The sequence below is a fragment of the Natator depressus genome, chromosome 1, assembly GCF_965152275.1.
Source record: "Natator depressus isolate rNatDep1 chromosome 1, rNatDep2.hap1, whole genome shotgun sequence".
Taxonomy (NCBI): Eukaryota; Metazoa; Chordata; order Testudines; family Cheloniidae; genus Natator; species Natator depressus.
In genome coordinates, this window is record NC_134234.1 from 172,610,869 (window position 1) to 172,631,105 (window position 20,237).

Genomic DNA, 20,237 nt, shown 5'->3' on the forward strand with positions numbered 1-20,237 from the left:
TTTTCTTCGTAAAAGATGACTTGTTTGGTTCAACACAGCATTGTCTTTATCAGTAACTGAAAAAATGAAAAATAAAATTATCCTGGAGTTATTTTCTCTTTACAGTTCACTAACTTATAAGGAGCAATCACTTGTCCTTCTAGATCTTAATTATGTTTATATAACTGGAATTCATTGTTTACTATTCCTGTGCATGGTGCTTCACAGACATGCAAGTGCCCTTACCTGAAAGGGACAAAATTCAGAGAACAAAGGTGTTTATGGGCAGAAAGCTTTAACCTTCAGAGCTCTTACAACAGCTAGGAATTAAACGATCTCTAAACAGCTGTCTCTACTCACTGTTTGTTCCTTCTTTTGATTATCTATTGGTATTAAGACCCATTCAACATCTAGTGGGCCTTGATCTTCTGGTGAGACAGTGAATGTACATGGCAATGTAACTTTCTCCCCTTGAGCTTTTTCAACCATAGGCTGCTCAGTTGAAGTTATCTTTAGGCCTTTTGTTAGACCTGGGGGAGGAAAAAAGTGATGGTATAAACAAGTGTTAAACCGCTACTAATTCAACAAACAATAACGCAAATCTATGGATAAACATTCAGCTTTTATGATAAACTTCCCATTAGGCACAGGCCAAGATTTTCAAAAGTGGATACCAAGGAAATTGCCCAATTATCCAAAGTTCTGAGCACCCAACAGCTCCCTTCACTGTAATAGAAACTGCTTGGAGCTCAGCATCTTTGAAAGTCAGCCTGCTTATACAGATGCCTAACTTCAGGCACTCACTTTTGAAAATCTTAGCCATAATACATGGTTCAGTGTACAGACCTTGAATGGTCTAGTCAGACATATTTTTAGCAGAGCTTACCCAACAAACCCTGTGCCATACTGTGTTACTAAACAATGAAGCAAACTGGATATAATGTTAATCAGTCAACCTGGGAGTCCTATAAATAGTCACTTGAATCAGGAAAAGCTACACCCTTCCTCATTTTCTATCTCCTACACAAACACACTCTAGTTTTATGCAACAGAAGTCCGATTGAAAGCATACATGTCATAACTAAAACCCTTTGACAGTGACCTTTTCATGTCAACAGTAAAAGCATACCACAATCCTAACGCTACCTCTCTGGCAAGATGAGGACATATAGCATACTGCTAAGGTCAGTTAAGTCTGACAGGACAGTTGTGAAATCTTGAACTTAAATTACTTGTTCTTGAAACATAAGGATCATTTTGCTTTAAAGGAATGGGTGGATTAATCTTTTCCAAAAATCCTACTGAGTTTTTTAGATTTAATTTTTGCCTTAGCCTTTTCTGCCTGATCCCCTGGAAAACTCAGCATAATCCTCATTTGCATGGTATGCTCAAAGAACAATATGTTTCCAAGCGACAGATTCCGCTCAATCCAATGCTTCAAAAGAAGAAAGATAAACTATACAATGATGAAACAGGATTTACATAAAAAAAAAAGACTTAAATAAGCAGCCAGAAGCTATCTTAAATCTACATGTGTTCATCTGTCATGTGTTTTATAGCAGAATCACACAGTATTTGTTTAGCAATCAGGAAATGTTCCAAGAGGAATATTTCACTATGTAAATTATGAGATGAACCAGAAAAGTACTTGATGTTTTGAATCTATTGTTGGGTGTGAACATCTTGCTGAAAGTTAACATTTGTGATAGACTAGAAGGTTAAGTGGTTTAAAATGGTAATTTCTTATCTGAAGTAGTAAAACTAAAATTCTGTGCAGTAACTTCTCACTTAACGTTGTCCCGGTTAATATTGTTTTGTTGCTGATCTATTAGAGAACATGCTCATTTAAAGTTGTGCAATGCTCCAATATAAAGCATCTCCACAGAGCAGGAGCAGAGGAACACGACAGGGCTCAAAACGGAGGGAGCTTGCTGGCAGCAGCTGATGTCTCAACTTGCTGATCTACTTAAAAAGGCAGTTTACTTAGATTGGGGTCAATGTACTTAAAGGGGCAATGTGTGTCTCTGGGCTAGTCTACACTGGCAACGTTAAAGTGCTGCCATGACAGCACTTTAACGTGGCTTGTGTAGTTGTGGCAAGCGCGGGGAGAGAGCTCTCCCAGCGCTCTAAAAAAACCCACCTCTATGAGGGACGTAGCTCCCAGTGCTGGTACACTGTCTATACTGGCACGTTACAGCGCTCAGGGGTGTGTTTTTTCACACTCCTGAGCAAGAAAACTGTAAAGTGCCAGTGTAGACAAGCACTCTCTCTCACATGGTCTCAGACTCTCTCTCACACACACACACACCCACCCACCCCTACCTGTCTCTCTCTGCCATGCTGTGTCTCCTCCCTCCATTTGTGCTGCTTTGTAGAGTGTGAGGCTATATTAACAATAATATGTTAACCCTTGATGGCTCAGCCAAGGGCTAGTTCATCATTTAGCAGTAAGGCATTCCCTGGGAAATATCGCACCCTCTGACTCCACCACCTCAACCAAGCTTCACAATCATCATTGCTGTATACAGTATTAAATTGTTTCTTTACAACTTATAGTGTGTGTGTGTGTATATATATTATATATATAAAAATAGTCTTTTGTCTGGCGAAAAACATTTCCCTGGAACCTCCCCCCGCATTTACATTAATTCGTATGAGGAAATTGGATTCGCTTAACATCGTTTCGCTTAAAGTAGCATTTTTCAGGAACATAACTACAAATGTTAAGCGAGGAGTTACTGTACTAAAACTTAACAGGGACAACTCTGAGACTCACCATTCTGTCTTAGGTAAAATTTGTTTCAAGATGAGTTGTCAGCCTTGCTGCAAAACTGAAGTCAAAAGCTACATTCAAATGACAGCCAGAGGAACGTCTTCTCAGATGAGGAGTTCTCATAATCAGATTCTACCAAGTCCCAGGTTGCTGAGGAGAATCTGACTGTTAGAAATTCCTCAGCACTGTTTTGATTACATAGATGCAGAACTACAAGAAGCATCTGGTCCTTCTTCCCACTTCTATTTATAATGCTACTTTGCTTAAACATCTACATTCAATTATTAGTAGATAAATTCGGGGGCGGGGGGGGGGAAGGACATTTCAATTTCATAGAATCATAAGACTGCAAGGGACCTTGAGAGGTCATCTAGTCCAGTCCCCTGCACTCATGGCAGAACTAAGTATTTTCTAGACCTTTCCTGACAAGTGTTTGTCTAACCTGCTCCTAAAAATCTCCAATGATGGCGATTCCACAACCTTTCTAGGCAATTTATTCCAGAGCTTAACCACCCTGAGAGTTAGAAAGTTTTTCCCTAATGTCCAGCCTAAACCTCCCTTGCTGCAATTTAAGCCAATTGCTTCTTGTCCCATCCACAGAGGTTAAGAAAAACAATTTTTCTCCCTCCTCCTTGTAACCACCTTTTACATACTTGAAAACTGTTAAGTCCCCCCTCAGTCTTCTCTTTTCCAGACTAAACAAACCCAATTTTTTCAGTCTTCCCTCATAGGTCATGTTTTCTAGACTTCTAATAATTTTTGTCGCTCTTCTCTGGATTCTCTCCAATTTGTCCATAACCTTCCTGAAATGTGGTGCCCAGAATGGGACACAATACTCCAGTTGAGGCCTAATCAGCGTGGAGTAGAGCAGAAGAATTACTTCTCATGTCTTGCTTAGAATACTCCTGCTAATACATCCCAGAATGATGTTTGCTTTTTTTGCAATAGTTTTGCACAGTTGACTCATATTTAGCCTGTGGTCCACTGTGACCCCCAGACCACTTTCCGCAGTATTCCTTCCTAGGCAGTCATTTCCAATTTTGTATGTGTGCAACTGATTGTTCCTTCCTAAGTGGAGTACTTTCCATTTGTCCTTACTGAATTTCATCCTATTTATTGGAGTAGCAGAGAAGAGATGTGGGAACTTGGTCAAAGTGTCATATGGTCAGAGGGTAACCAGATTCTTAAATCACTCTTGGTCTGTCTGCCTTCCTATGTGACAAGTGAGACAACCCCCCAAACAGTTCAGTATGAGGCTATAGAATACACAGAATCAGTTGAAACAAGTTTCTAGAAAAATATTACCAACACATTATTACCAGCCAGTGTGTATATATCATTACCAAGTCCAGAGCATCTCTGTAAAAATACGGGTTTAACACAGTTTGGATCTATCTATACTAGCAGAATGTATTAGAAACTGGTTTTCTGGAATCATGTTTAAGCAAATATAATCATTATGTCCAAACTACGATAGCTTCCCGCTGTGGATTGAGCCAAAACTCTCAATTCAATCAAGAGTGGAATACTATCTGTCACAAAAGATCCCTACAGACCCAAAGCCACTGTAACAAGCACATTTGGCGTTAAGAGGCTTTTAGAGGGAATTTTATTGCTACCAAATAAACCTTACATTTGTTTAAAAATACAAAGGAAAGAAACAGTCTATGCAGAGACAACACTTTAAAAATGAATTTAGCAGAGTCACTAGCTGTTATAGATTACTGTTGCTATGTGAATTCGTATTAAGGGCATCACAGTGAGGCAGATTAACAAAGACCTTCAACTCAGTATCAGTCTAGTAAAACTGTCCCCGTTCTCCCTTCACCCGTCCCCCTTTCTCCTACCATCACCTCAGTGAGAGAGGGTAATGAGACATCTTCAAGTCTGCCTTCCAGCTAAATCCAACTCCAACCAACACAGCCTAGAATGACCACCCATGGGAAGCATGAAGAAGAGGCATATAGGAATCAGAGTTCCCATACTGTTTTTTTAAGTGCATTTTAAAACTACTCGCAGCTGATAGTATAACAGAGATGCAGACTGAATTTCTATAGCCCCATACAGTTTCTGGCTGCTTGTTACCACATTTTCTCCAATCTCAGCCAATAAATACAGCCAAGAGAAAATAAGCACAAACCCATCCATTAGAGATCACATAGCAGTAAAGGACTTATTACAAATACAATTATTCTACGTAGCAATACAAGATTCAAAAGATCGGATTATTTCAATTGCAGCTTGAATAGCACTTAAAAAAGCCATTGTGCACTTTGATGAACATACAACAATCCTTCCACAATGACTAATTTTTTAGATATGACTCCTAGGGGGTCTGTGACCCTAGAGTCCCTCAATGCCAGCTGACAGAGGGCCCCCATACTGTAACTCACAGTAGGCCTGTCACACATAGTGCCCCAACATAAATTATAAAGGTGTCATGTAAGGTATCATATGTAAACTGGGGATATGCTGGTCCTGAAAAATCAGTGTTATGTATGTACAGACTGTACATAAAAAGTTAGAGATGTGTGCTCATATACGTTCTTAAAATGTGTTTGGGAGGCAGAGCAAGAACCCAGCCTGCCCTAGGCAAAGGAATGTGTATTTACCTTCTGACCTGATTACAGGCAGAGAAAAACAGAAATACATTTGCATATACAGTAAATAAAGCCATTAAATTAGACAAGCAGGGGAGAAGACCGTTAAACAATCATGCCAGGGGAGAGAGTCTGCACCCCAGGAAGGTTCCTGGCTCTTGAAACAGAGACAATAAACTTTGGGTAATATAAGACGGGCAAAGAGACAGTCTAGAGATCAGTAATGTAGGGGACACAAGAGCACAGCACCTTACTGAACCCCACACTCCCATGAGGCAATCCAAGTAACCAGTATAGATTTTAGAGCACTTAGAGGACTTGGGTTTTAAACAGAAAGATGTTCGTAACCTTAACTACAGCAGAGTTATTGCTCTAATACGGACTTCATGCTAAAGTGAATTCAACTGATACAGCGAGTTAATGGCCCACTTCCTAGTAACTGAATGTGAAGATGTTCTCCTGATGCAATATGCCTAGCCTCTCCATATGAACAGTAAAACAACACAGGTAAAGGGAGAAAACAGAAAATTAACTGAAAATGTCTTACACAAGAAGATTTTCCTTTTACAAACCAAAAAGCTTTTAACCACCAAGACTAGAATTAAGTGTTCAGCACTTTAACATAATTACCCTTGTATACACAAGACTTAATTTTAAGGAATCTCCCATTGGTGCTACCACGGATTCAGTTGCATCAGTGAAAGCCTGAGTAGGAAGTTGATAATGGTAAAAATGTTAGAAGCTGCTACACTCTTCCCTACGCTTGTCCCACCCAAGCTACCACCAGTGCAGCTGAAGTAATCATAGCACTGGTGGGATTTCCATGCAGTCATGTTCTCAGCAAGTGTACCAGACCTAACATGTACCAGACTTACATTTCTTGCACTGCCTAAGCTGTTGACATCAACTGTAACAGAAAAACAGAACTTTGTGCTGACAGGTAAATAAAGCAAAAATAGTTTTCAGGGGTTTGATTTTAAAAATGTGTTTTTAAGTTAGTGCATACAGAGTCTTTGGTTTTCATTTTAAAGTAAAAATAACCAGTAATATAACACCAAACATAATTTTTCAAGAAACACTACAGGCTGATGATGGGGAAGGAAGGGCAGGAAGAGGCAAGGCTACTTCAAAGGGACTGTCGTTAAAATTCATGTCCTGTTCACATTATTAATATAAATTACTCATTTCCTGGTCGTCCTTTCAGAGTTTCATTTCTTAGGCTATGTCTACACTACCGCAGTAAGTCGACCTATGTTACGTAGCTGGAGTCAACGTAACTTAGGTCGAGTTACCACAGAGTCTACACTGCAGGGGGTCGACGTGACTTACCTTACTCTTCTCATTGGGGGTAGAGTATAGGGGTCAACTGGAGAGCAATCTGCAGTCAATTAGGCGGGTCTTTACTAGACCCGCTAAATCGACCGCCGGTGCATCAATCTCAGAGCATCGATCCCTGCCGTAGCGTAGACCAGCCCTTAGTCTATGGCTACAAGACAGCTTATGTCGACATAAATTATGTCGCTCAGGAGTAATTAAGCTGACAGGAGAGTTCTCTGCCCATAGGCTTAAAGGGCAACACTAGAGAGCTTACTGTGGTGCAGTGCCACCGTAAACTCTCTAGTATAGGGGACAATTTAGAACTTAGGATGCAAACAATAAGACTTTTACGAAAATTTTAATGCAGTAATTTCTGCTCAAATTTATGCAATCAGTTCAAATATATCCATAAAAATATTTTTTCTGGAAAAATCACAATGCTTTAAACTGGCTATTTTTTTTTTTAAAGTGAGTAAAACAGATACTTACATATAGTTATGATTTAAATCTTGATGGGAGAGGGAAGGGAGGAGAGAAGCCATAAAATTCCCATTTAAGTAGTCATAGAACTAATACCAACTTAGAGGTCTAAGCAAAAGGATTCTCTCTTAGACCTAAGCTACGCAAGAAAAGGCTTGATGGCATAGCTATAGTAGCAAACCCTCCTAGTATAATGCAGCTTATCCTGGCACGAGTGCTTTTAATGGTGTTGCTTATACCAGTTCACTGAACAAAATAACCTATAACGTACCATTTTGCTGGAGTAACTGCATCTGCGCTAGGGCTCCCCCACATCCAGCCCCCATATAGAAGTGTTGTTCCAATCATAAATAATACTAATAATTCACACCCCTAACATTACTATACTGGCAAAAGTTTTTACTGCAAATCTAGCCTTTGTCATCAGAGGGTAGCCACTGAGTATGTTGAGGAGTATCTCACTTAGAAAATTCACTAATAGCTAGAGTATTTGATCATGGGTAGGATGTATGAAGAGTTCTTTTCCAAGCAGAGCAGGATGGTGCATTATTAGATACTCTAAATGTCAATGATCTGTAAAAGACAATATGCTTAAAAGTGACCTTCAAAAGGGAAAAAATGATTTTTTCATTTCTTTATGGAAGACTAAAATTTTATTTCCTGTTTTTTGTTTGTTTCTTTTAGATCTTCAATCAATTAGGATTACCAAACCTTCCCTCCTTCTCCCGCCCTACCTTCCTATTATTGCTGGAGGACTCCTTAAAGTACTAAAGCCTTGTCTAAGCACAAACTTGTACCAATTTAGTTAACCTGATCTTATTTCTGTTTAGTTTAAACCTGTTCCCAATCAATTTAAACTCCACAGAAATAAATGCAGTTTAAACCTAAATAAGTATCCACACAGCTTTTTAAACCAAGTGCTTAACAAAATTATTTAAATTCACACCTAAAAATAAACTGGTGCAACTCTGCAAGCAAATACATCATATATAGCTGATTGGATGTTGAATCTTTTCTCCTCCCAAGAGTTTGACAGGACTTTGCATTAATTAATTAAAATAATAAATTTAAGCAGAACAATTACAAAAGTTCCTTCTCTCACCTACACTGGTAATCAGCTACTCTTGTAACATTGTAATCCCACTATTTGCGTAGTCTTCCTCCAAAACCAGGGAAATTAGGACCTGATATTCTGAATAAAAAAATTCAAATAAATCCGTTCCAGCTTTCTTTATGCATTTTAAAGAAACAGGATAAAGAACACAAGCTATTTTTCTTCTTCTGTAGGTAACCTTTAATTCAAATTATTTGTTTTGTTTTTAAAAGAGAAACTCAGTTCCAATGGACCAATTCATCATCATCTCTGTTTTACTTTAGATACTCTAAATATCAAGTGCTGAAGGACAAGGTTTGAAATTTATGTTAGTTAGGTGCATAAAGCCTAGTAAATTTTTAGGACATCTATTATTGAAAAGTACCTTACCAGCAAGACAACCTAATTTATTCTAGAAGGGTCAAAGAAAGCAAAAAGAATATACACTAGGGAGAAAGAAGCAGTAGTAACAAATAAGCAGCAACTAGGGAATTAGTGAAAACAGTTGGCAAAGATGCAGTAGGGAAGAAACAAATAGGAAAAGGCTGCTTTGGCTAGAACTAAAGAAACCCAAACTTAATAATAGTGAGAATTTGAGGGCAAGGAAGATGAATCCACAAAAAGAAAAAGAGAAAAGTAAACTGAGGGAAAGAATGTGAAAATAAAACAAGTGGAAAAGAAACACAGCTATGGCTGCATTTAAGCATTTTATTTATATAGCTATATTTAATTTCATTTCCCTGGAAAATGTTCAAGAAGTCTTAAATATGGTAAGTTTGGAGTGCTTGGGCAAAAAAGGAAGAGATGGGATAATATTGCTGCTTACTTCGGGTATGCAGCTACTGTGGGTAATAAGGCAGATATTTTTGAACACTGAATTCCACAGTAGCAGAAAATATATACATTTTTTAAGAACTACGTAGGATATAAACCAATCCCTTAATTTAGATCTTATATTGAAAAACCCTTTTTGCCTACTATGTTTTACCGAGTTGTGCAAAGAAGATTATCTATATCTATTTGAAAGTCTTAAAGGTCAGCGTGAATGCTAAAAACTGAGCTTTACAAGTTAACAACTTCCACAAACTTTCTTTTTGCTGATTGCGAGGGATTACAATGCAAGTCAGTATCACACTATAAAACCTCTCCCAGTCAGTGGCACTCCTGAATTCCTGCTCAGCATGAAACAAAACAGAACCACCGCGAGCCTAGTACACATTAGATATGGCTTATGGCAACTTCTAAAAAGCACTATGCACAGGAAATGTATGTTGTTTGTGAGAGAGTATTTTGAGGCTGCGCAGTAATCCAATAATTGAGTATTCTGGTAAGTGTAAACAGCACTCTGTGTAAGATCACTCTCTCTCTCTTTCATGAACAGAGGTTGGCCCAATAAAAAAATATTACTTCACCCACCTTCCTGTCTCTCTAATATCCAACACTGCTACAACAACCCTGCAAACTAAAGAAAAGTAGCAGCTCTAAATGGCAACGTATCACTGCACAGAGATCATCATAATAAAATTACGAGCACAAATTATTTCTAAAGAACATCTAACGCTGTATAAAGTCAGCTATGAGCAAGGCTTTCCAATACACATAAAAGGAGGCACCATCAATTTGCAATCTCATTATTTTGTAAAACGTTGAGGTAAAAAGTTTTTTACTTCGTTTGTCACAAGGTCCCTCTATCAATTTTTGTGGGTTTTGTTACATATTGGATTATTGCAATATCCTCAACCTGGAATTTTAAATCGGTGCAGAATACAATGGCCTGTTTATAATAAGTGGTGATTCTCAATGGCTGCACATAACACTTTTCTTCTGTGATCTACGTTGGCTGCCTATTGGTTTTCTGGACTGAACTGAAGTGGTTTTGACCTATAAAGCTCTAGAGAGTTTGTGGCCTTACTTAGGCCATGTCTATACTTACGATTAGATCAGCACTGCTGCGATCGATGCAGCAGTATTAATTTAGCGGGTCTGGTGAAGACCTGCTAAATCAATGGCAGAGTGTTCTCCTATTGACTTTGGTACTCCAGTTCCCTGAGAAGAGTAAGGTAAGTCAGTGGTACAGCGTCTCCCATTAACACAGCGCAGGACCAAAATTATGTCAACTTACAGCTGTAGTGTAGACCAGCCCTTAGAGACTACCTCTCTCCTTGTACTCTACGGTCACACTTGTGAACAGTGGAGATGCTGAAGCTGAATCCCTTTTAATTTAACAGAGGGAGCTAGAGTGTTCTATGTGAGAGTGGACTCGGTTCTGGAACAAGCTTCCCCTCTCCCCAAAATAGGCCAGGTCCATTGACTTTGAGGACACACTGGAAGGTAAATCTATTTGCAAGGGCTGCCACAGAGCATGAAGTTCAGTCTGTGTGGATGGAGAGTTCTGCTGGCTGTTAGTTTTACTTGTCTTTTTGCAATTTATGACAGGGGGGCCTAGGGCCCTTTTTATTTTTGTATACAAATCCAAAGTAAATGTAATCATGTTTTCCTATTTTAAAGAAATATTTTCCCTTGTTGCTGTATTAAAGGATCAAACAAATAGGAGAAATGGATGCATACAGGAGAAACAGTGAAAGGGGCAAAGTGTGTCTATGCACAAACTAAAGAAACTGGAAAAAAAAAAAAAAAGATCTATGTTCTCCTCTAACGTTATATCTTGAGTGCTACCTATAATAAATAGAAGGTGCAATAGTTTCAGTCAATAGCGTGATTACTGACAGGAATCCATTTAAAAAGTTGCACACTCCAGTGGCAAAGACTTGCTAAGCAAGTACAATTTGTGTGTCTGCATTTAGCAATTGTCAGAAAAGTTATTTCTTCTCAGAGTGAAGCAAAGATTAATAACTGTTAAAACAGATTTATAGATAACTTAGGCTCAAACCCTGCAAACAGCTAACATGTGCTTAGCTTTACTCATGTTAGTAGTCTCCACTGCTCAGGTGAGTAAAGTTAACATGGGCGTTTGCAGAATCTGGGCCTTAGGAAGTAACTCCAAAGTGAAAAAGGGACTTTCCTAAATACTTTGCTTGACTATCATTAAAATAAATTTGAAAGCGAAAGGACAATAAATGAGTTTAATCTTTACCCAGTAGTCCATTCTTTTTGTATCTGTCCCTGTATTCACAAACTGTTCTGAACATTTTTGAAGCTCTTGTTCCTGAGCTGGTTTCCTAGCAACATCAGTAGGTGATGACCTTGCTCCACAGGGACATAGTTATCAAGTTCAGAAGCACAGAACACTTGTGTTCTTTTCATTACTGTAGGAAAGCAAAGATTACAATTCCTTTTGTACAACCACTATCCAACAGAGTTATAAAATGCTTTATCAACAAAACAAGTTTAAGCACAGAGCTTTATCTATTCCAATATCCAGAATCTTCAGATTCTGGAGAACTACTCAAGATGCACGTTTGATAAGTTTAGTTTGGTTTGATTTGGACACATTTAAATGATCCAACGTCGTGTGGGTCAGTCTGCAAGTAAGTAAACCTGGAATTCCAGTAGAGCAATCAACACAAAATTTAATGGAGGCAGACAGTGTGAAGCAGAGTAACAAAACCAGGATCTGATCAACAGAAGAACACCAACTCCCTTTCCCCTAGCAGGAAAGTCAGTGTCAACAAAAAGTACTGAATAATGGCACCAGCTATACACTATACCAAAATAATGCCCATCACCCCCCATATGTCTATACCTCTAGTTCATTCTAGGGGCTTTTCTTTTTGCTCTCATTCAACCAGATGAATCCTCCTCTCATCTCCATGTTTCTAGTGCCACTAAGATTGAGTCATGTTAAAAAAAAAAATATATATATATATATATATATAGGATTTTGCAAGTCATTGCTGACATTTACAAGGAAAGTGAGCAAGTCGGTTTTCATTTTGGGCATGTCAGACACATCTGTCAATCAAAGCATCTAGGATTTTGAATGTAAGGTAGCAGTTTATCCAGAGGACAGTAGGTTTTTGGCAGTCCAGAGCTACTGGACAATAGAATTTTTCTTAGCATGTGGTGAGCTATATGTCAATACTGTAAGCAAACTTATTCAGTAATACAACCTATTTTTAGAGGTTACATGCAAAAGGAAAAGTGATTCTTTGTGATTCATCAAGGTAAACAGAAAGAATGGAGGATTAAGCTGCATATACAGCCATAAAGGGAAATGCCTGTATTTTTAAAGGGTCTTGTCAAGGTTCCTTCCCCACTATGAACTCTAGGGTACAGATGTGGAGACCTGCATGAAACCCCCCTAAGCTTATTTTTACCAGCTTAGGTTAAACTTCCCCAAGGTACAAACTATTTTACCTTTTGCCCTTGAACTTTATTGCTGCCACCACCAAGCGTCCATCAAATATATAACAGGGAAAGAGCCAGCTTGGAAACGTCTTTCCCCACAAAATCCTCCCCAAATGCTACACTCCCTTTCCTGGGGAAGGCTTGATAAAAATCCTCACCAATTTGCATAGGTGAACACAGACCCAAACCCTTGGATCTTAAGGACAATGAAAAACCAATCAGGTTCTTAAAAGAAGAATTTTAATTGAAGAAAAACTAAAAGAATCACCTCTGTAAAATCAGGATGGTAAATACCTTACAGGGTAATCAGATTCAAAACATAGAGAATCCCTCTTGGCAAAACCTTAAGTTACAAAAAGACACAAAAACAGGAATATACATTCCATTCAGCACAGCTTATTTTATCAGCCATTTAAACAAAACAGAATCTAAAGCATATCTAGCTAGATTACTTACTAAGTTCTAAGACTCCATTCCTTTTCTGTTCCTGGCAAAAACCTCACAAAGACAGAGGGAACCTTTGTTTCTCCCCCCCCCCCCCATCTTTGAAAGTATCCTGTCTCCTCATTGGTCATTTTGGTCAGGTGCCAGCGAGGTTATCCTAGCTTCTTAACCCTTTACAGGTGAAAGGTGTGTTCCTCTGGCCAGGAGGGATTTTAAAGGTTTTTACCCTTCCCTTTATATTTATGACAGGTCTTTTTCCCACTTATTTCATTAAATTCTAGAGTAACAGTTTGACTGGTGATCACACCCACCTTTTAATTAAAAGAACAAAATATAAGAGGAAGTGATAAAATTTCCTCAGTAGCCTGTCAGAGAATGTTATCTACATAGGTTCACTCTGCAGAAATCATATATTTTAGAGTTTTGAAGAAAGAATATCCTCTAAATTCTCCTAACAGAGGACTGACTCTTTAGATGGGAAGAGGTCCTCTTGCAACAGGTTTTACAGTAGGGCTGACAAACTAGCAGCGCTCAAGATCCTTACCTCTAGCTCAGAAGCTCATCCCACCCCACCCTACACAGTTCAAATGAATAGGAGCAGGAGGAGCTGAAGAGGGAGCTCATGCACCTGACTGGGCATAGGCACCCAAGCCCCTCCCCATCCCACGCAGAAGCTTTTTCAGGAGTCACTATGCTGGTGGCAGCACTGGTAGCAAGGGTTCAGCTGTGGCTACACCCAGGAAAGCCTGCAACCCCCTGCTCTCACTCTACCATCGAGCTCCACTGCACCAGGAAGAGAATGGCTCCTGTACCTCACCCATTAAAAAAGCTCAAGCAAGTGGAAAGGAGAAGGGATATTCCCTGAGAGAGAGAGAATGGGAAAATTTCCAAAAGCAGTGTAAAGTTACCATCACTGTTTAGCTGAGATAAAGATCAAAACCTGTCCTAATCCATACCAGTATTTCCACTAGTGTTACCATCCATAGGGCTGCACTGATGATAGCTAATGGTAGGATAAGTACCGGAATTTCAGTATAAATATAGTTCTGATGTCACAATTATGAGTTTTGAGAGCAATTATAGTAGGCTTCTTCCCTCCCTGATTAATTATTACTTCTATTACCATAACGCTTAGTAGCCCTGGTCTTGGACCCCACTGTGCTAGGAGCTGAACACACAGAACAAAAACATGCACCACATGCGCAAACATGCACCCCCCTACCCCCCAAGAGCGTACAATCTACATACAAGAAAAGAGACAACAGATGAATACAGACAGTGTGGGGAGTAAAGGGAAACAATGAGACAATACTGGTCAGCATGAGAGACAGTGTATCAGCACACAAGCAGCCTAACAATTGTCAATTTTTGTAAGCATCTCAGGAGAGACTGGAAAAAGGATAATGAGGCAGTTTTTCAGATGTTTGTGGGGAACTCCTCCCAAGCATGAGGGGAAGGCCTGGGAGAAAACATAAAGCTGCTCATTTGAAAATTTAACAAGTGGGCAATGAAGTCTGGCAGACAGAAAATCTGCATCTCAAGAGTGTGCCTGGAAACAGCAGTGCCTCGACTATTCACATTCTGGGGGCTTCAAACACCCTGGGATTCAGCAGCAGGATTCCCTTACAGCAGTCCAGTGAGTGGCAAAGAGCAAGCACGTGACTTGATCTGTGACAAGGGATCAAAATCAACAGGCTGAGAGAACGATCTTTGCAGCAGCATTTACAACTGATAATTATTGTTTCTCAGATACATAAATGAGAGATTAGCAAGAGGGTCAAATGACTGACCTTCAGTCTTAGGTGTAACATTACATTATAACGGATGTCTGTTAGAGCCTGCCTCACAGTTAAGTAACAAAATGGTTTACATACTAAACTTCTTTAGCCCTGCTCTACACTACGAGTTTAGGTCGAATTAAGCAGTGTTAGATCGATTTAACCCTGCACCCGTCCAGATAACGAAGCCATTTTTGTCGACTTAATGGGCTCTTAAAATCGATTTCTGTACTCCTACCAGACAGGGAGATTAGCGCTGAAATCAACATTGCCGGGTCGAATTTGGGTTAGTGTGGACGTAATTCGACGGTATTGGCCTCCGGGAGCTATCCCACAGTGCTCCATTGTGAACGCTCTGGACAGCACTCTGAACTCGGATGCACTGGCCAGGTAGACAGGAAAAGCCTCGCGAACTTTTGAATTTCATTTCCTGTTTGGCCAGTGTGGCAAGGTGACCGTGCAGATCTCATCAGCAGAGGAGACCATGGAGTCCAGAATCGCAAAAGAGCTCCAGAATGGACTGAACAGGAGGTACTGGATCTCATCGCTGTATGGGGAGACGAATCCATACTATCAGAGCTCCGTTTCAAAAGACTAAATGCCAAAATATTTGAAAAAATCTCCAAGGGCATGAAGGACAGAGGCTATCACAGGGACCCGCAGCAGTGCCACATGAAACTTAAGGAGCTTAGGCAAGCCTACCAAAGAACCAGAGAGGCAAACGGCCACTCGGGGTGAGAGCTCCAGATATGTCGCTTCTATGATAAGCTGCATACAATTCTAGGGGGTGCCCCTACCACTGCCCCACCTCTGTATGTGGACTCCTGCAAGGGGGGAAGTCTCACACAACAGGGATGAGGATTTGGGGATGAGGAAGATGATGAGAAGGGGGAGGTTGAAGATAGCGTACACCAGGCAAGCGGAGAAACCGTTCTCCCTGACAGCCAGGAACTGTTTATCACCCTGGATCCAATACCCTCCCAAACCGGGCTCCCAGACCTTGAAGGCGGAGAAGGCACCTCTGGTGAGTGTACCTTTGTAAATACAATACACGGTTTAAAAGCAAGCGTGTTTAATGATTACTTTGCCCTGAAGACTTGGGATGCATTCGCGGACAGAACAGCTACTGGAAAAGCCTGTTAAGGTATCTGGGGATGGGGCGGAAATCCTCCAGGGACATCTCAGTGAAGCTGTCCTGGAGGTACTCCCAATGCCTTTGCAAAAGGTTTCTGGGGAGGGCAGCCGTATTGCGTCCTCCATGGTAGGACACTTTACCACGGCAGGCAAGTAGCACGTAGTCTGGAATCATTGCATAACAAAGCATGGCAACGTGTGGTCCCGGTGTTTGCTGGCATTCAAGCAACATCCGTTCTTTCTCTCTCTGTTATCCTCAGGAGAGTGATATCATTCATGGTCACCTGGTTGAAAAAGGGGAATTTTATTCAGGGGACATTCAGAGCTGGCCGTTCCTGCTGGGCTGTTTTGCCTGTGGCTGAAAAGAAATCATCCCCGCTGTTAGCCATGTGGTGGGGGGAGGGTTAGTTGGGTTTGTGCTGTACGTTAACCTGAAAACATCAGCCCCTCCTTTTAAATGGCCAATGTGTCTTTCAATTTTAATCTCCCTTTTCTTCCCCTCCCACAGCTGCAAATGTTTCAACCCTGCGACTAGCATCTCCGTCCCAGAGGCTAGCACAGATAAGAAGGTAGAAAAAAAATGCACTCACGATGAAATGTTCTCTGAGCTCATGCAGTCCACCCAAACTGAAAAAGCCCAGCAGAATGCGTGGAGGCAGACAATGGTAGAGTCCAGGAAAACACAAAATGAACACGAGGACAGGAGGGACGCGCAAGAGGACAGGTGGCGGGAGCAACAGGAGAGGTAGTAGGATCAAGAGGAAAAGTGGCAGCACCATGATGAGAGGAGGCAGGATACAATTATGAGACTACTGGAGGATCAAACTGATATGCTCCAGCGTATGGCTGAGGTGCAGGAAAGGCACAGACCGCCACTGCAGCCCCTGTGTAATCAACCACTCTCCTCCCCAAGTTCCAGAGGACTGCCCAAGCAACAGAAGGCTGGCATTCAATAAGTTTTGAATTGCTGTGTGGCCTTGTCCTTCCCTCCTCCCCCACCCCACCCGGTGCTTCCCTCCTTCCCCACCCCTCCCGGGCTACCCTGGCAATTTATCCCCCCATTTGTGTGATGCATTAATAAAGAATGCATAAATTTCAAACAACAATGACTTTATTGCCTCTGCAAGCGGTGATCGAAGGGGGAGGGAAGGGTGGTTGGCTTACAGGGAAGTACAGTGAACCAAGGGGGCGGGTTTTCATCAAGGAGAAACAAACAGAACTGTCACACCATAGCCTGGTCAGCCATGAAACTGGTTTTCAAAGCTTCTCTGATGCGTACCGCGCCCTCCTGTGCTGTTCTAACCGCCCTGGTGTCTGGCTGTGCATAATCAGCAGCCAGGCGATTTGCCTCAACTTCCCACCCTGCCATAAATGTCTCCCCCTTATTCTCACAGATATTGGGGAGCATACAGCAAGCAGTAATAACAATGGGAATATTGGTTTTGCCGAGGTCTAACCGAGTCAGTAAACTGCGCCAGTGCGCTTTTAAACGTCCAAATGCACATTCTACCACCATTCTGTACTTGCTCATCCTATAGTTGAACAGCTCCTGACTACTGTCCAGGCTGCCTGTGTACGGCTTCATGAGCCATGGCATTAAAGGGTAGGCTGGGTCCCCAAGGATAACTATCGACATTTCAACATCCCCAACAGTTATTTTCTGGCATGGGAAGTAAGTCTCTTGCTGCAGCTGTTCAGACAGACCAGAGTTCCTGAAGATGCGCGTGTCATGTACCTTTCCCGGCCATGTTGATATCGGAGAAACCTCCCTTGTGATCCACCATGCTTGCAGCACCATTGAAAAGAACCCCTTTCGGTTTATGTACTGGCTGCCTTGGTGGTCCCAAGATAGGGATCTGCGTTCCGTCTATCTCCCCAACACAGTTAGGGAATCCCATTGCAGCAAAGCCATCCACTATAACCTGCACATTTCCCAGAGTCACTACCCTTGATAGCAGCAGCTCAGTGATAGCATTGGCTACTTGGATCACAGCAGCCCCCACAGTAGATTTGCCCACTCCAAATTGATTCCTGACTGACCGGTAGCCGTCTGGCATTGCAAGCTTCCACAGGGCTATCGCCACTCGCTTGTGAACTGTGAGGGCTGCTCTCATCTTGGTATTCTTGAGCTTCCGGGCAGGGAAAACCAAGTCACAAAGTTCCATGAAAGTGCCCTTACGCATGCGAACGTTTCGCAGCCACCGAGAATCATCCCAGACCTGCAACACTATGCGGTCCCACCAGTCTGTGCTTGTTTCACGGGCCCAGAATCTGCGTTCCATGGCATGAGCCTGCCCCATTGCCACCAGGATGGCCAAATTGCCGGGGCCCTTGCTTTGAGAGAAGTCTGTGTCCATGTCCTCATCACTCTTGTCACCACACTGCCATCGCCTCCTCGCCTGCTTTTGCAGGTTCTGGTTCTGCATGATGATGCAGAAGGTGTTTACAATGCTCATAACTGCTGCGGTGATCTGAGCAGGCTCCATGCTTGCCGTGGTCACCCAATGTACACATCCATGAACCTGCCATGGTGAGCCACTAAGGCTTGCATCACCACTGAACAGTTGGAACCTCTTTCCATTATTATGCATTTAGATTTGTTTGAGGCTGCCATAAAATGTGTACATAAATTCAATGGCTCATACGGTTTGGGAGTCCCAGCTATTTAAATCCTTAACCGTGCACCTCTTCAACACATTATATGCCCTACAAATGTCCAAACTTCACTCATCATAGGCTTCCCACTGCCAAAATGGTGCCATATAAGTAGCAACCATCCACGGTAGCCAGCTTCCACAGGGCAACTGCCCCTCTTTTCCACACAAAGGGGAGCTCTTATCCATAAGGTATGGAATTCCCCAAAGAGATACTGTAAAATCCATTACATCCTGAAATTATGCAGACACTGCTGCTCATGATAGGCTTCAAGAACTCAGTCTGTAGTTATGATCCAAACACAAAAGTGATGCTCTACCGACTGACACCACTGTCTGCAAGTTCAGTGCAATGTTGTCTACTCCAAGCATGATGAATGCATGACTGGTGAATTACAAATTCCAAGAACTAATCTTCCTTCTCAAGCTGTCTACGGGAAGTGTTAAAACATCCTCCCTCCACCACCTCATAGAAGCCTCAATAGTTTCACAGAAGTTCCAGCAGAAACCTCTTCTTGTTAAACAAGGAGAACCAAGTCTTCACCTGTGGCTCCATTTTATAGAAAGGACTAGGAAATGGTACCAGAAGTAGGGAACCTTTGGGATTCTCCCCAGTAAATTGCGGAGAGAGGAAGAAGAGGTCAGACTTCAACATTCCCCTTGGCTCCAAGATGGCCTTTTGGAAACTCTCAGAAACCCACAGCTTCAGACAGCTGTGCCAGGATCTGTGGGATAGGTATTCCAAGGGCAGATAAATTGTCATCAGATGGTACAGCACTAATGAGAGTTTAGGGCAGAACTGCAGCTGACCTGCACCTGAAAAACCATAGCTAGGGTAGACATTGTACTGCTAATATTTATACTGGTGCTATCCTACCAGTTCAATTACAAAGGGTTACATTGTCTATTGTAGGCAAGGGCATTTAATTTAATTTAACCACACATACGACGCGTGTAGCTTCAAATTGCATAGTCAAGAGATACTGGAAATGTATTTCTCGGTTGATTTGTATGTCACACAGACATATCTAAATTCTATTATACCTGGCATAACATGTTGCATTTGTCATGGATTATCCCACACTATTCCCTCTCAAAAAATCAGAACAAAATTCTCTCCAATAACCCAATAATTCAGGTGTACAAGACAGTTAACTCTGCCTACCCAAAATCCATTCCCCCACCTTTACCTTGTTGAATATACAAAATAACTTATATTACTAGTGCCACTCAAGTGGGATTTTACAAGACTGCAATAATGGTAACAGCATCAAGAGGATCACCACACAGAATCCTCAAACCACTGTTCTTTATCTAGAAATGTTTCTCATCTTAGTGATATGGCAGCACTTCTGATTTACTCCCACGTACCCCAGTCACCTGGACATCTGCAAACCAACCTAATTTTCAACTCATTTACACTGAATCTTAAACTTAGTCTTCAAGAGCAAGGAACAAAGACACTTTAGTCTCCTTTTTACAGTGTAAATGTTGCTAGTTTTTGTAGTTATTCATATTACAGAATGTCTAACTAATGAATACAGTGAATTCTTTTTAGAATTAATAGCATTTCAAATGGGTGTTAATGGACACAATAGATTCTATGGGTCAGCCATTAGCTAGTAGTACATATGGCTTATCATCACACTTTACCATCTTATGCCTGTATCTTCTTCT

General features: G+C 41.3%; 1 protein-coding gene across 2 annotated transcripts in view; it reads right to left on the reverse strand.

Moving 5' to 3' along the window:
• Positions 1 to 20,237, reverse strand: part of CXADR (CXADR cell adhesion molecule) — a 53,421-nt gene that overhangs the window by 23,412 nt on the left and 9,772 nt on the right. For both annotated transcript variants that reach the window (XM_074971384.1, XM_074971378.1), the window contains exon 2: positions 340 to 509. In XM_074971384.1, coding sequence (XP_074827485.1) covers positions 340 to 509 — 170 coding nt within the window. The remainder of the gene's footprint in view (positions 1 to 339; positions 510 to 20,237) is intronic.